Source organism: Vipera berus, assembly GCF_964194415.1.
Source record: "Vipera berus genome assembly, chromosome: 2".
NCBI classification, from domain to species: domain Eukaryota; kingdom Metazoa; phylum Chordata; class Lepidosauria; order Squamata; family Viperidae; genus Vipera; species Vipera berus.
The window spans coordinates 140,587,042-140,604,879 of NC_138203.1; the positions used below are offsets into that span (position 1 = coordinate 140,587,042).

The 17,838-nt window shown below is 41.5% G+C and overlaps 1 protein-coding gene across 1 annotated transcript in view; it reads right to left on the reverse strand.

Moving 5' to 3' along the window:
- Positions 1 to 17,838, reverse strand: part of LOC308660956 (unconventional myosin-Ia-like) — a gene marked incomplete at its 5' end in the record, with an annotated part of 49,995 nt that overhangs the window by 19,135 nt on the left and 13,022 nt on the right. The window contains 10 exons of the mRNA XM_081315603.1: positions 218 to 418; positions 545 to 771; positions 2,208 to 2,408; positions 4,486 to 4,548; positions 7,118 to 7,222; positions 9,129 to 9,194; positions 11,462 to 11,548; positions 12,927 to 13,045; positions 15,455 to 15,602; positions 16,651 to 16,754. Of these exons, the coding sequence (XP_081171729.1) occupies positions 218 to 418; positions 545 to 771; positions 2,208 to 2,408; positions 4,486 to 4,548; positions 7,118 to 7,222; positions 9,129 to 9,194; positions 11,462 to 11,548; positions 12,927 to 13,045; positions 15,455 to 15,602; positions 16,651 to 16,754 (1,321 nt within the window). The remainder of the gene's footprint in view (positions 1 to 217; positions 419 to 544; positions 772 to 2,207; positions 2,409 to 4,485; positions 4,549 to 7,117; positions 7,223 to 9,128; positions 9,195 to 11,461; positions 11,549 to 12,926; positions 13,046 to 15,454; positions 15,603 to 16,650; positions 16,755 to 17,838) is intronic.

Here is a 17,838-nt window from a genome sequence, read left to right on the forward strand (position 1 = left end):
GATGGTGTCTCAGTTTTATAGAGACTAGTGCCTAGAGTAGTTCTGGGATATCTCTGTTATGTTTTCTGCAATTATATCTGTTCAGTACTTTTCAATATTCCTTTCAGGCACATTATATCGAACCATTAGCTCTTTTACCAGCTGGACCTTCTGCTGAATTCTAAAAGTTATCAGAAGGCCCTACTGACAACAACTCTAGCACATGACCTTGGCCTACCTTGCACTTCCTTTCCAATGTGGCCAGGTCTCCTTGCAGAGTATCTTATAACGCTCCAGACATGGCTCATAAGTCTGCCTAAAGGCATAGCCAGCCCGCCGGACCTGCACATTCTCCAACAGCCCAAGGTAGCGGACCTGGGCCCGGACTAGCCCATCAGTGAATATAGCCGGCATCTTGTTATCGTTAGGCTTGATACACCTGACAGCAGAGAGAACATGAGCAGAGCCTTGTTGAGACAGAATAAACTAGTCAATACGTTTAGTTAAAGCCCAATGCAATTCAACCCTAGTTTGACTTCCTCACGTGGAGGTAGGCATTCATTACCTGATATAATTGGGCTTCTTGGAATAGAGGTTTTTCATGAGGGTGAAGACAGAGGCTTTGAACTGAGAACCGGCTGTAGGTGGGCGCTTGAGTGAAGCTCTTTGTGGGTCACCTTCAGGGAAGAGGCTGCGTAATAGCACATGCTTGGCCTTCCACATGGCTTGTGACAGATCTCGAAAGAGCAGGTCATTGTTCTTCTCAATGAATCCGGTCACATTGTAAGTTACCTTTGGGAGAGACTGGCTTTAGACACATCCTTTAGCAGGCACAGTGCTTCATCTAACATTGTGTTTAGGAGACACATGGAAAGGAAGCATCATGTTGACCATAAGATGGTTACTAAATGTTCTGGCCTAGGCCCACAACACTGTTCATCATCTTTTCTAAAGGAATCTCACAACATATTTATGCTGCAAAGCAATGTATCTGCTTTTAGCATCATGTTTATCAGCATTTATTAGTTATTTGTTATTATGCCTTGGAACTCCACTAAGAAGCCAGGGAGTGGAGAACATCCTGGGCACCTAATTTGCTTTCTGGTAAATGGGAGCTTTGTGTCTGACCTACCATGTCAGTAATTTTGCCAGTTTGCAAGGTACCCATAGCAGCTCTCAGATTTCTAAATTTGTTCCTGCTCCCCAAACAGTGTCTGTTCCTATGATAAGCTAGCCCTTATCTAGTTTCCATGACTATGTACATGGTACATAATTCCTGTGTCTTCTTTCTCATTTTTAATGAAACTAGAGATAATAAAGTTTGTGTAACATTTTCCCTTTCTATACTCTTATAACCATATGCTCCGGGTTCCATTCGATTCAGATCCCTTTATTATCTCTTGCCTTTATTTTACTTTTCACTACACTTTACTCTTATTCTGCATGTTGCATAATATTATTTACCCTCAAAGAGAAATATTTTAATGAATATGTACGTATCTACATATGTATGAGTTCTTACTCATTCTAAATGCTTGAGCAAGGGGCTGGACTAGAAGACCTCCAAGGTCCCTTCCTATTCTATTCTATTCTATCCTATCCTATCCTATCCTATCCTATCCTATCCTATCCTATCCTATCCTATCCTATCCTATCCTATCCTATCCTATCCTATCCTATCCTATCCTATCCTATCCTATTCTATTCTATTCTATTCTATTCTATTCTTAAAACACAGTATAAATGTTAAAAAGATCAATGTTTACAAAGGACATAGATCTAATAGCATGAATTGCAGCGGGTTGAATGAGAAGACCTCTAAGGTCCCTTCCAACTCTGTTATTCTATTCTATTCTATTCTATTCTATTCTATTCTATTCTATTCTATTCTATTCTATTCTATTCTATTCTATTCTATTCTATTCTATTCTATTCTATTCTATTCTATTCTATTCTATTCTATTCTATTCTCCTGGGTTACATCATACATTTTATTATCTACCCTTGAAAGATTCCTGCCTGGCTTATATTTCAGTCCTGACACAAAATACTCAGCTGCCTTCCCTGTCTGAACTATTTTATTCAGTTTTATAGTGGTATAGATCATATCACTAATACTGAGAACATCTCCAAAGAGACCCAAGATCACCAAGTTTAGAAAACCAGGTTCATCTCCTTTTCTCTTCCTTCTTTGCTTCCAAGAACTGAGAAAGACCAACACTACTTGCCTTTCCAGCATAGTGTTGGATTCGAAAGCAGTTGACGGGCAAGCTGGCATCCATGATGTGCTTGGCATTCTGGGTAACTCTACTCTCATAGCGCTGATGTTTTGCAAAGACCTGGTTAAGTTTGTTCAGGAATGTTTCTTCATTCACTTCCCCTGGGCGAAGACACTCTTCGTCCAACATAGCTAGAATTCCACTTTTGTTCTGTTAAAAGAAGTACAAATTACAATGTTGCTCTCTCTGTATTTTTTCATTCCTGACCTTGCACAGTTTTAACAATTGTCTGGAAGGCAGTGGTGATCTTAAAAAAAATCTACACCCTGCAGCTCTTCAGAGCACACCGCATATTGCTGATAGGGGCACCTTGAAGCTACGGATCTGTAATGGGATGTGGGCTCACAGACAGTTAGAAAATCTTCCCCCTCAATTTTCAAAGTTACTTTATCATAGATTCTAAGTCAGTGTCCCCTAACCTGGACATATTCTAGATATCCAAATTTCCCCAACCAGCACGACTATTTCTGAAAGTTGAAATGCCCATATCTGGAGAGTGGCAAGATTGGGGAATAATGGTCTAAGCCAGACATGTCAAACTGATGATGTCATGTGACGTTGCGTGACATATCAGAACTTTCCCCCCATTGCTGGCAATTGGGTGGGTACAGTTTTGTTGTGATGCATCTGGCCCGCAGGCTGGCAATTTGACACCCTTGGTCTAAACTACCGTATTTTCCGGCGTATAAGACGACTTTTTAACCCATGAAAATCTTCTATTGCTAAGCACATTGGTTTGTGCTTAAATTGTAAGCCGCCCTGAGTCTTTGGAGAAGGGCGGGATATAAATGGGATTAAAATAAAAATAAAATAAAATTCTCAAAAGTTGGGGGGTTGTCTTATACGCCCAGTCGTCTTATACGCCGGAAAATAGTACATAAATCAATTGAGCACCCCCGTTCTTGCAAAGCAACTTCAAGCCTCCTTAGTCCAGTCCCCCCTCCAACGTGACTCTCCCTTCCCACCCCCAAGAGCCTCTAAGCCCCTTCCCCTCCCCCTTGCAAACGCCAGACCCCGGGAGCAGCAGGAAGCCCCTCCCCCTCGCCCAAGCGGCATCTGAGCATAAGCAGAGTGTGCCCTGCTACCCGCTATCTCTCCTGGCAGTCTGGACAGCGGTATTTGGCGGCCTGGCACCCCTCTCGCCCACAGATCACACAGCGGCCCTCGCCAGCCAGCCTCGGCATGGCCGCCCCAAGCCCGGCTCTCCAGCGCGTCTTCTGGGCCTGCCTGGCCAACCGCCTCCTGGGCGGGGCTTGGCTCCAGACGCGGCAGCTGCTCCGTCTGCAAATGTACTCTCAAAGCCGGATTGCGCTTGGCCGTGCAGGCTGCCGAAAGGCGGGGACTCGGAGTTCCTGCGGTGGTTGCAGCTTCTGCCATGCCGTTTGCAGAGTCTGGCCTGGAAGAGCGTGTCGTGTGAACACAGCTCTTACGTTTATTCCAAAGGGTGGGTGGAAGGAAAAGCCCCTTTGGGCTTCAAAAGGGAGGCTTTGCACCATCTGCATCAGACGGGGCTGAATCGGGCTTGTGTCGGACACTTGGCAACTGGCATGTAAGTATTTTCCGGTGTATAAGACGAAAAATCTTGAAAATCTTCTCAAAAGTCGGGGGTCGTCTTATACGCTCAGTCGTCTTATACGCCGGAAAATATGGTATCAAATTCCCAATAATTGATACAGATGCATATCCAGGTTTCTTTAGTTGAAGAATCAACACTGTAATACATTCCAAAGATTCTGGACACTCTACATTACGGGTGCCAAACTCACCACGTCACGAGACATGTCATGACATATCGTGACTTTTTTCGCATTGCTGGTGTTATGTATTGGTGTAAATACTTGGAAAACTGTTAGTGTTAGTTAACTACTTTGTGTGTTTAAACTCCAGACTGCTTGTCTCCAGAGTTGTTACTTGTGTTTTTAAGCAGGAAGATTGCTTTAATTTTATTGGCCGCCGCCTAGCGGTGATCCGTATAAATAGAAGCTTAATGGCAGTTTACTCCTGCTTTTGTGTTAACCTAATAAATGTGTTGCTGTTTCACTGAACTGCCTCGTCAATACCTCACCGATCCGGAAACATAACAGCCGGAGCTGAGGTGGGCGTGGCCTCCACATGATTCAGGCCAGCAGTTTGACACCCCTGCTCTACATGCATTAAAGAAAAGAATAGATTTGGCTAGTATGGCATTGCCCCTGTTTTACCTTCCCTTGTTTTGAAAACAACTTACATCTTCTATTAAGTTACAAATGATGCTGTTATCAAAATAATCCACATGGGTCCAAGTAATGCCCTGGGAGGGAGAAAAAAAGTTACATCAGCAAATGTATCTGGGAAAAACTTTGAGACCAACTTCTGGTTGATTTGCTGCCTCTAAGTCTGATGGAAATTTCTCAGGAGGAAGGAGAAATCAGGAGACCACCCACTGGTGCTGCAGAATTGCCCAGGAATTTAGTTTCTTGTGATGGATTGTAGGTTGATGTGCTTGAGAGCCAAGAAATTAAATTTCATTTAAATTAATTAAATGAAATTTACAAGGTGCCCTTAATTGTTGTGCAGTCTTCAGAGACCTTTGACTGGCAAAAGCTCACTTTCTTAAACACTTTATTAATTAATTACCTTATATCCTAAAGTATATGTATTATGAGCAACAGTGAAGATCAAAGACTCAGTGAGTGCATTCTTGTTGAAATTAGGAAGAGGGGGAAAAAACCCTACTATTTTAAAGGATTACAATTTAAAAGAAGATCATGATCTAAGAAAGTTTTAAATGGACAAAGGGGACATGGGTATTTTTTTTTAAAAAAGAAGAAATTATTTTTCTGGTTGAAAGTACCCTTGGAAATAGTAAAATTAATTAGATTGGAACTTTATAAGAATGTTGCTGGTTTGTTTTTAAGTACAGTACTAATTGGTGGATTATTAAAAAAAGAAGATAAGATAACATGAGCTAAATTATGAGACTGCAACTACAGAGACCTAATTGGGACTAAAGCAGGGGTCTCCAACCTATGGGCCGTGGTCCGGTAGTGGACTGTGGCCTGCTGGCCACTGGGCTGCAGGACAGGCTGGCTAGTGTATGCATGTGTGCGTGCACTCCCTCACTTGCACTAGTGCTATGACTGTGGGGTGCAAAAACAGGACACCGCACCACAGGGCGCAAAAATGGGTTGCTGCTGTGCCTCAGGGCATGAAAATTGAATGCCGCCATACCTTGGGGCATGAAAATGGGATGCTGACACCGCACCACGGGGTGCAAAAATAGGCACCACCACACCGCAGGGCGCAGGAACAAGGTGCTGTGCCACACAAGAACGAGGGAGGCTAGTGAGTATCACGTGGGTGCTAGCCCCACCCTGTTGGCGGTGCATGTAAAATGCTTCCCTCTCCCTTTTCCTAAGGTCCGCCAACTGACAAAGGTTGGTGACCTCTGGATTACAGTGTTTAAGATAGAAAGAAGCAAAATGGGAGGGGGAGGGGAAGAGAAATATTATTTTACTTTCTCCGTAGTAATTGACATACTTTCTCTCCACGACAACCACAAGCAAAGATGCCAAATTGGGAGAAAATACAAGAGTTCTCTAGAAGAATTTACAGATAAGAGCATTTCACTAAATTTATTACAGAAAATGTTTGAAGAGCTTGGCAAAAAGATGACTGCAACAATTAAAAGGTGGTTCAAAATATATGTTGAAAATATTATAATGCTTGGTGAATATATATTTTTTTTAAAAAATTGGATTTAAATACATACTTTGATAGAGAGAATTTTAAAGATCAATATACAATGGAGACCAGATGTCTTTCTTTTGGGAATGATTGCCACTGGGACAGGAACATGATGGACAAATGGGGAAAAAAACATGGAACTTTGTTTTTATAAATGATAACTGCAACAAGATTATTATGCAAACTAAGATACAGAGACTTGGCAATACTTATACTGGAGGAATGGTTGGTGAAGATGATGGAACTTGCTGAGATGGCCAAATTAACTTCTTTGATTAGAGAAAAGAGAATATCTATATTTATTGCTGACTCCTTATAGACTTTTTGTGGAAAACAGAAAAAAAAACGATATATGGTTTTGATGATTAGGCAGGATAGATTATAGAAAGAAGAAAGTTATGTTGTAATCATAGAGTAAGAGATAAATTTATAATTCTACTTATAACTTCTGTAAAGAAGATTGGAAGCTATTTCTTTGTATCTTGTTTTGTCCTTTACTTTTTTTAAAAAAACTTTTCCTTTCCTGCACCTTTAGATTTAATTTAATTTACATTTACTAGTTTATATGGGTTTCTATGTTCTTTTTAAAAACTTTTAATAAAATTGTTTTTAAAAATAAATGAGAGGGTTGTTCATAAAGTTACTTTTGCATCACTGCTGTAATTGGGAATAGTCACTAAATGAGGCAGTTGCTAAACGAGGATTACCTGTAGAACAAACTGGCTCTTCATGATGGACTACAGTAAACTGAAATGTATTGGTCCTGGAGACATCACCTCATTTTGTATCACTGATTCTGCCAAATGTGCCATTTCTTCCTTTGTATAAAATCTATTAGAACCACAGTTTTATTTTTTTAAAAATATTCCTTTTAACCCGTGGTGGGATTCAGCCAGTTCGCACCACTTCGGCAGAACTGGTAGCTATTTTTTTGTTGCCCAGGTCCAGAATGGACTTCTGGAAGCAGCATCCACATAGAGAACCGGTTGTTCACATATTTGAATCCCACCACTGCTTTTAACCCTGAATTTAAGATGGACCTCAGCACATTTGGATTACTTGGTCAATTTATTTATTTTTTTGCACAGAATATGATTATTCCTGTCATCTCCAGATTCAAAATAACTGGTTACCTCACGAATGTATTCCTCTTGTTCCTCCTTTAAGGTGAGCAGGATAAAGATCTGCTGCAGCTTCTCATTACAGTAATTGATAATGAACTGTTCAAAACTGTTATCCTACAAAGAGGAGACAAGACAAATTTCAAAAACCAAAGGCTAAAGGATGTGTGTAACTAGGTCTTATAACACATTTAATGTTTTGCTTGGTTCAACAACCCTGATTACCTGTGATGCTAAAGAATTTTATTAGAAAAGGCACTGTCAAGTGTGGGAAAAACAGGAAGTCCAGGCAGTTCAAATGAATATAAAGGTTTATTGCAAGAATCTGAACTAATGGTCAAAGCTAACTGGCATATGACAAAAATAAATAAATAGATAAATACAGAATTATGCATATACTCACATATATTACATGACACAGAGTAACAACACAGTCTAGTTCGGATTATGTTTACATGTGCATGGTGAGAAAAACTAATCTTGTGAGTTTACCAGACAGATGGCATAGGGAACAAAGCTATTACAGAGTCAGGTAGTCCTGCTAGAAAGTAATTGGAAGATAAAAATCAAGGTACAAAATTCAAAAGGCTATGAGGTTAATAAGGGAGCGCAAGTGCCATTAGGCCACCAGCTATCTCTAGGGTTGCATCGTAGTTTTAGACCTCCATGCTAATTGGCAAAGCCAGGTAGGTCTTAACACTCTTCTGGAAAACCTTGCTTCTGTGAGTAAGGTACTCCATAGGTCTGAGAAGGTCTTCCTCCTAGAGCCCACCAGTCAAAATCTCTTAACTGGCAGGACATCAGCATGTCTTCCCTACTTGATTGGATGGGATGGGTTGATGTAATCGGGATAAGATGGTTCCTCAAGTATCCTGGTCCCATTCCATGAAGGGCTTTAAAGGTAATCATCAACACCTTGAAATGGGACCTTGAAGCACACAATGTAGCTTATGTAGCAGAGGTGTTATATGTACCACATATTTCTCAAGTATTCTTCTTTTGTCTTTCCCAACAAGATATAATGAACATCAGGTGTTAAATGAAGTTCTTAGCATTTTACAGGCTCAAAGAGCTATGTCTTACCACATAACCAAGTTTGGAATTAATGACTTTTTTTAGTGAGAGCATTGGCCATAGTCTACAGAATTAGGGACAATCAGCTGGAAATCTTCTATCTCTCTGGTAGTTCCAAAATGGATAGAAAACAGCTTCCTCTCTTGATTAGAGCTGAATAAATCTGTCTGGGTTGGTTTCCCTTCCTTGTGAATCTGTCAAATTCATTTCTTATTATTTTTGCAGATTGTCAGTTTCATTTTGTCAAATTTCTGGTTTGTTTCTTTTTCTTTTTAAGGTCACACTAGACGAGCTGCAATTGGGTGCCCAGATTAAGAAAACATGCATCTTTGTTAAAGCAGCCACATTTTTTTCAGGGATTTTTATGGCTTTAAATATTGACTCAGTTCTCTGTTTGTATCCAGGAAGTGCCTGTCCATGTACAGATAGGCAGACAGGTGGGAAAACCCTTCAGAGAAGCTATCCATCTTTCTGGAGGACAACTTTGCTTTGGTGTTTTGAAATGGGGTGTTTTTTCTCGCACCAGTGCACTTTTGTAAAAGTGTCTTTTACAAATGCTTTGTACAGTTCAAATGTAGCTAGCTAACCTCTCACGTACACAACCACCCACCACTCACATTGTATAAATGTAGGGGGAAATTGATTCATCTTCAAAAGAAGCTAGCATGTAGGATGTGTGATTGCAGGTTGCACTATTGCTAAAATTGACAGGTTTTCATAGCAACTATACATCAGAGCATGACCTAAATTAGGTCAGAACATCTGAATCCCCTGTGATGTTTTTGAGTTACACACACACACACACACACACACACACATGGATACACAGATGCAGACACACACACACTTGAAAGCACCAGTAAAACTCACTTAATTCTGAACCCAATTCAAAGTTCTCTATTAAATCTAGGTCTTCAGGAAGAGAATTCCAGGAATATCCAACACTTACCTGAAAAATCTCAAAACCATATATATCCAGAACACCCATCACTTTCTTCCGCTCAGTTGTTTTCACCTAAAAAGAATGGGAGGAGGGGGAAAGGAGGGTGTTGAGGATTAATTTCAAAGAATCCCAATGTTCTGAAGGTATCCCCAATTTTCTCTTTTAACTCGGGCATTGCTTGTATCCTGAACCCAGATTATGAATACCAGTTCCTGCACGAAAGGGAAAACACCCTACACCTCATTGCTATGTTCCATCTTATTCCAAGTAGCTGCAAAGCAATGTATATGGCAGTCTTGCCTGGCTTGGGTCCTTCCCGTTTGAATGCGCTATTGCTCCCATCGTACACTGACAGCAAGAACAATGCGCAAGGATCATAGGATGGTTGAAGCCACGGCATCTACCCTCTGGAATATCATCCCCACTGAGGTTAGTTTGGCCACAACCCTATTGGTCTTTTGGGGCAGAGATCCCCAACCTTTTGGGCACCAGGGACCGGTTCCGTGGAGGGAGGCTTTTTTCACGGACCAGAGGGTGCGTGGTTTTGTGTGCTGCCTGCATCTTGCGGATGGGGCTTTGCTTGTTTGTGTGGCCCAGTGGCTTGGCATGACACAGACCGGTACTGGTCCACAGACCAGGGGTGGGGGACCCCTCTTTTGGGGAACCCCAAAGACAGGGTTATGTCCCTTGACCTGGGGATTCCATGGCTGTATGGAGCTGATGAGATGACTATGTCTACAAGGTGTTGGTTGGTACTCTCCCGCATTTTGCATTTCATGTTTTACATTTTATGGTTAATGGTTCATTGTTTTTAATTGCTTTAAATTCCCCTCCCCCTGGTTTTTGTTACTGTTGGTTTTTATTTTTTGCTTTCAACTTTGTGGGCCAAGTATTAGATAAATGTGGCTGTATAAATCGGATAAAGAAAGTGGCAGTGTAAAGTGGTAATATGTGAAATGACAGAGCATGGCAGGCCAGGTACTGCATGGCACATTCATTTCAGGGCTTCAGAAACTAGATATATCCATTTGGCACTGAAATGCAATTTCTAGCCAATTGCGAAAGGGATTAGAACAAGGGTAGGCAACCTTGGCTCTTTTATGACTCGTGGACTTCAACTCCCAGAATTCATGAGCCAGCATGGCTCAGCTTCGAAACCTCTCCCTTTCCCCTCAGCATGGCTGGCTCAGGAATTCTGGGAGTTGAAGTCCACGAGTCATAAAAGAGTCAAGGTTGCCTATCCCTGGATTAGAATATTGAAGGATGGTTTAATTCTTGCAATTCACACAATTAAAAAAAGGAAAAAGTAAGACCAGGACCTGAAATTAGAACCCCTCTGGAAATCAGGAACAATTAAAGTGTTATTTCCCAATTTTTATCCCCTCTACAAGCTTAAGAAGAAAGCATCTTTCCCAAAGACTCTCAGTGGCATAAACAGCCAGTAGTGAGCGAAATGTCTGTTTCTACTTGTTAGGAACTTCGAAATCCTTAATGGGAATCCTTAATACAGCTTCTCCATCTGGTGATCCAAAGCTGCAAGAGGCAGTCTTACTGTCTTCAAGATAGCCCAGGTCAGCAGACCTCACAAGAACCACTCAAAAGGAATCAAATCACCCTTTTTCCAATTGACAAATTGAATTAAAAAGTCATCAGGTTTTGTGAGTTGCAGTTCACTTCCTCAAAAGCTACCCTACGCATCTGATCATGCATCTCATGCAATTCACAAAAGCTTCTGGCTTTTATTAAAATGTATTCACTGGAAAAGATTCTGTCAGCTTTCTCCTGGTGTGTTGTTGTTGTTGTTGTTTTGCACCATAATCTGATATGGCTCTCCTACCACATCATCAAGAAATCTATTCCATTATTACATGGAATGGAGACCGAATCTTGAAAGTTTCGCTCTCTCTCCCTCTTATACCAAAAAGAACCAAAGAAGGGCAACTTTTTTCATTTCTTCCTCACCCCTCCCATGTTTCCAGACTAAACTGCTGTTTTCGTAACAGCTGTTGCATGCCTTTTTAAAAGCTGTCTTTGTATAACTGGGGCATCCTCGTGTTCTTTTTCCGTGGTTAAAGCTTTAATTTCTATGCACCTCTCGCCTTTTCAACAACGACTGAAAACTGATACAATGCTCTAGCCATCCTTGTCCAGCACAATGCCTCCAAGTGTTCTAGATTACAATTTGACTTAAAAGGCAATAGCCGTACCCTATTAGCTAGAAATTCTGAATGTTAGCCCTATGCCAGGTTGGTTGCTGAAAGCTCTCTCAAAAGTTCCCATTCAATTATTATGAATGGAATCTAAACATATGTTAGGAAACAGGGGTGAGATGTACTCACTTTGATGCTCTCGTTGATCCTGTTAATAAGCCAATTAAAGAGACGATTATAAATGTTCTTTGCTAGGGCATCCCGCACATAGTAGCCCTAGGAGTGAAGACAGTGATGATTAGTCATTCAGAAGCTAAAACTTAAAAAACTGTGAATTAATCCCTGCCCTGGAGCTTGGGTTAGAGTCAGGGACGTCAAGCTGCTGGCCCTCAGGCCAGTTGCGTCATACGGAGGCCGCGCCCACCCCAGCTCCGGCAATGTGAAAAAAGCCACGGGTTGTGACACGTTCACATGACACACGAGTATGACACCCGTGGGTTAGATTCATTCCAGATTTAAATAGTCACTGGGCTGTTCGTATTTAAACAACATTTAGAGCCATTTTAGTTCCATCTGTTATTTGCTGCATACCCACAATACTTGCAGAATCTTGATATCCATTCTTAGCATAAAGAACTATCATTCTCATAGTTGTTCAAAGCGAGATGGTGCAGCAGAGAACATATATACTTTTATACATAGAATGGATGCAAACAACTGGCATTTGGTGAGTAGAGGCAGATAAATTGATTGGTTCCCTCTTCTTTTTCTTTGCTTGCTTACGCTGTACAGCTGTTTCTATGCTGCTCGCTCTCTCTGAATTTAAGCCTGTTTACAGTTATAAAGCTGTAACAAACATTCCAATATAAACAATGTCTCAAAAGCCCCTAATACCACTGTCCATCTTATTGGGGTTCTTCTCACCAAAGGCCCTATGGAAGATCACAGTTTTCACTGCCTTCCAGGATGTAAGCAAGATAAGGGCCATGGTGATCAGAGTGGGCCAGCTGTTCCAAAGTGAAAGGCTGGCTTTAGGCTAGACTGGAAATTAAGAACAAGAAACAAAAAAACCTGGAAGACGACCATGGCAAAGCAGCATAGTTCTGTCTCTGCTCCATTTTCTTCCTTCACGCTCTTCAAATTAGCTTGTCCAGCATCTAATTAATTCAACAGTTCCTGTCCCGCTAAATCAAATTCACATCAGTCAGGCTGCATTTTTCCTAAGGTCACCTAATGAAACACTCACCATACAGTGACCCATATTAAAACAAAATAAAACATATTTCAAGAGCAACATAGCAATGAAAGCTGCCCGGGCTCTCTCTCTTCAAAGATTCCTGGAATAAGTAGTCAGTCAACTTATATTAATCTGATGGTTCTACTGGAGAAGAAAAATAAATCCAAATAATAATCTTATCTGCAAAACAATTCTCTTTGGAACACCTGAGTAACTTCAAATGCCTGGCACCCTGTTGTTTTTATATTGGAATCAATGAACCTGTGTTTGAAGTTTTGAGCTATGCCGAGTACCCTGCACACTTTTCAGCATGGAGCAGAATGATCACAACTAACAGAATTATTCCAGCTAACACTTCTGCTTGGGCACCAGCAATATTTCAGAGATCTCATGTACAAAAACCTGCCCAACACTCACTTGTGAGACATTCAGGGATGTCACCACCTTATCCTGATGGGCTTCCACTGTCCGAGAAGACAAAGCTTGCTCTAGTACTGTTTCATCCAGTTGAATCAGCTGACAGATCTCTCGTACCACTGTAGAAGTAGAATACGGAGGAAACAGTACATGCAATTGTGAGTCACTGGCAAGGAAGGTTTGAAATCGTCATGAGCATGGCTTGAGTTTGTGATTGGTATGACCAGCAAGGATCACTTCCCACCTAAATGAGGTGGGTATATCACAGTACCCTAAGCCAGAGGTCCCTAACCTTTCGGGCACCAGGGACAGGTTGCGTGGAGAGAGGTTTTTTTGTGGATGGGAAGGGGCATGGTTTTGCGTGCTGCCTGCATCCTGCGGATGGGGCTTCACTTGTTTGCATGGACCAGTTTCTGGCATGCTGTGGACCGGCGCTTGTCCACAGACCGGGGGTTGGGGACCCCTGCCCTAAGCCATATAACTAATTTCTCAGAACAGTTAAAACATATGTCATCTTAGTGCAGCTAGTGGGTCTGTAACTGACGCAGTTTAAGTGCACCACAGAAACTCAGACATTGTCAAGTGCCCGGGAAATCAGGAGATTCAGGGAGTTCAAATGGGTATAAAGATTTATTGCAAGATTAAGCTCTCTACAAAAATCTGAGCTACCAACAGTCAAGGGAAATGAGCGGCAGTTAAGAAAGGCATTCAAGGCAGGCTGGACTTAGATCTCTTGCGGGCACGCAGGGACTTGTGACTTATGTGTTTGACCCCTCCCTTGGGCTCAGCCTGGTCATCTCCTACAGGCATTATCTGATATACCAACAGCAAACTGTTGCAGGTTTCTCTGGCTTCATCTCTACTTTACTGACTGCTGGAGGCAAGGCTGGAGAAACTCAAAAATGGACGGCACCTAAACATGCAATAGAAAATATAAATGTGGGATTTAAACATGATGAGACTACATATAAGGAAATTTTAAGTTTAGAAAGGAATGTATGGCAATTAAAGCCATATAATATTTTAAAAGAAGAAAAGATTGTACAAACTTGGTTCCAGTATGGGCAATTACAGGCAAGATGGAAAGAGGACCAGAAAGTTGGTTTCTCGATGATTGATGTAAATTTGGTAAAACAAATTAGAGATCAAGGTCAAGCACATATAAAAAGGATATATAATGCATTGATAGAAATTGATTCAGAAATGGAACTTGTTAAAGATTGTATGATAAAGTGGGCCCAGAATTTTCAAGAAGTTATAACAATGGACACTTGGGAAAAGATTTGGGTTAGAAATGTAAAATTTACACAGGCCCAAAATTTAAGAGAGAATTTTTATAAAATGTTTTATAGGTGGCACTTAGACCCTAAAAAATTAGCAAGTATGTATCCGAACTGCCAACCCAAATGTTGGAGGTGTGGTTGTGAGGATGCAACGTATTTTCATATATGGTGGACTTGTAAAAAGGTTAAAGCTTTTTGGATTAAAATTTGGTGGAATATGCAAAAGATATTTAAGAAAAGGATAAAGTTTTCTCCGCAATTGTTTTTATTGGGTATTATTACAGATACTACTGTTATAGATACAAAGTTGATGTTGAATTTAATTACGGCAGCGAGACTTTTAGTAGCACAATATTGGAAGAAGGAAGAATTGCCGACTATAGAAGAGTGGACTTTGAAAGTTTCTAACTTGGCGGAAATGGCAAAGATTTCAGCATATTTGAAAGATCAATCGCAACAGAGATACATTGTGGAATGGAGTAGATGGATTGAATATATTCAGAATAAATATGGGACTAAAAAGTATCATTTAGCATTTGAATAAGTAGCGGGTTTTTATGACGTATAATTAGTTAGTAGTTGGGCTATGAAACGGAGATGAGCACCGGCCCCTAGAGTTGGAAACGACTAGCACGCATGTGCGGGGGAACCTTTACCTTTACCTTACCTAGTTATTTTATTAATATTTTGACTATGGAGAGTTAAAGTGTGATAGAATTTAATGTTTTATTATTGTTGTTAGCATATTTTAGATTATGTTTGTTTGTATTATTATACCCTGTATTCAGCTCTGGGGAGGGGGGAGGGGAGGGGAGGGGGGTTGGGGAGAGGGGAGGGGGAGGAGGGGTTTTTTGTATTCAAAAATGTATTGTAAAACTTTTCAATAAAAAAAATGGACGGCATCTATTACTTAGTCCAATTATAAAGAAGGGAAAGGAGATGTAGTTCTTTGGCTTTAAGTAGAAGAACAGGGACAATTGATCTGAAGAATACAAATGGCCTTCCTAACAGACTTACATTATTGGCTTTTTTCCACAAGGCAGCTGATGTTTGTGCAGCTTCTGATGCAAAGCTATTTTCAAGGTAAAGCCATGACGATGACCTGGCTTCTCTGTGTAGTATGCCCAGGGATGAGATTGTTAAGGCAACAGAACAACAAAGGCCAATGATCATGAAGGAACTGTTTTCAACAGATGCCATCAAGTTCTTACGTAGCCCTGCAGATGATCCTTCTCTCCTACTTACCTTTGTCACTCTGGATAACACATGCTTGTGTCCCGCCAGCTTGAAATTGCTCTCCAAATTGCACATTGCCCAGCTTGAGGATGACTGCTGTCACCTCCAGCACCTCTGTCATCTCTGAGGGTGTGAATCCAATGGCTCGCATGGCATCCTAACATTACAGAAGTTCCAGGGAAGAGCATGAACCTCAGAAAGAGCACAACTCACCTCCCTCTGCATCCAAGTAAAGCTGTATGTGCATAATAGCACTGAGATAGGAAGTCAAGTGGCATTTTCAGGGAATGCCCGAGGGCCCCATGAAAACAACACATTTAGATTGCTCAGCTGCATAGCATTCAAAAGGTCGTGAGACTAGTTGCTTTGTTTTGTGGAGGGTTATTCCTCCCTTAATTTTCTTTCATGTTGTTTTGCAGTTCCAAAGATCATTATTTCACCAGCTGGCTGGTGACTCCCTCTTTTGTGGGGGTTAGTGCAGTTTTGGCAATGCAGGAGTCCAACTTTGGATAATTACTAGCTGTTAATATCCGTGTTTTCCCCAAAATAAGACCGGGTCTTATTTTATTTTATTTTATTTGCCTCCCAAAGAGGCACGTCTTATTTTTTTGGGGGAAGGGGTTGTCTTACTCCCCTCCGGCACCAACAGCCCCACCTAGCCGGCCCATTTCTTCTTGGGCCAAAGGAGCAGCTTCATGCTGCATTCCAGGCTGCATTTTGCAGTCAAGCCTTTCCAGAAGGCCTCTGCAGATGAGTACTGAGCTATGGATTCAATCCATAGCTCAGTCCTCAGCTGCAGATCTCTTGCAGAACTGAGCTATGGATTGAATCCATAGCTCAATTTTCGGCTGCAGTGGCCTTCTTGGAAAGGTCTCTGACTGTGAAATGCAGGCCTGGCTGCAGAAGACACCGCAGAAGAAGTGGGACAGCGAGGAGAGGCCCGGCTGCAATGTAAGTGGGTGCGGGGCACATGGGGCAGATCCACACACCCCACCCCTTCCCTAGCTTGATTTTTAGGTGCGTGCCTCGCCCCCAAACTAGGACTCATTTTTGGGGTAGGGCTTATATTAGGCCCACCCCAAAAAATCAAGCTAGAGCTTATATTTGGGGTAGGGCTTACTTTTGGGGAAACAGTATATGCATAGGACTTCTTTTGCTCCAGGCTTATATTATGCATTGCACAAAGAGTATAACATAACACATACCTGAACAACTTTGAAGTTGGCTGCATCATCAATGCCCTGCAGGCTTGCAGCCTCCTTGTTGAGGTAGTTATAAAGGCTGAATTTTCTTTCCAGTTTCAGCTGTTCTGTTGAAGAGAAGGAATTGTGGGAACGGAGTCCTGAGTAGTGCTCCCTCCAGTCAAGATTTTTTTTTCTTCAGATGCTATGCACGTAGTCCTCAACTTATAACAGTTCATTTAGTGACCGTTCAAAGTTAGTAAAAAAAGGCACTAAAAAGTGACTTATGACCATTTCGCATACTTACAACTGTTGCAGCATCCCCAGGGTCAGGTGATCAAAATTCAGACGCTGGGCAACTAACTCATATTTACGATGGTTGTAGTGTCCTGGGGGGGAGGTCATGTGATCACCTGTTTTGACCTTCTGACAAGCAAAATCAATGGGGAAGCCTGATTCACTGAACAACCACATGACTAACTTAACAACTGCAGTGAGTCACTTAAGACACTCTGGCAAGAAAGGTTGTAAAATGGGGCAAAACTAACTTAACAAATCTCTCACTTAGCAACAGAAAATTTGGGCTCAGTTGTGGTTGTCAGTTGAGAGCTACCTCTAATGTCATTTCAGCTCTCATGTGCCAATCAGCTTCAACCTAAAGTAGACGTTCCATATCTTGCCTTTAATGTGACCTGGTATCTTGGGTCAAAAGAACAGACTTGCATAACTCCATTTACCATAATCTGATATCTTCTAGCTGTATTAGACTATAACTACCATGGCCAATTAGCATGCTGGTGGGGAAATATGATGGAGATTTTGGTACAATGTACCTGGATGGGAATGCTGCTCTGGTTACTGCTGTTCTATGTCTTCCCATCTGCTGGGAAGAAATGGTTTAGCACAGTGGCTCTCAACCTGTGGTCCACAGACCCCTGGGGGACTGCAATGTCATCACAGGGGGTCCATGAAGACTTGAAGAAATGTTATGATTTAAATCATGAGTTAAGTCTTGGGGGTCCATGGCCATAATCCATGGCCAAAAAAAAAGGTATTTAAAGAGGTCCGTGGTGAAGGAAAGCTCGAGAACCATTGGTTTAGCATCTTTGGCTAGCCATGCCTCAATGAGTTGAGAAGATTCAACATTTCCTGAAATGAGTTTTCCAAATTCCAGCAATAGATTGTTCCTGCATTCCCCTTATTTCAATCCCC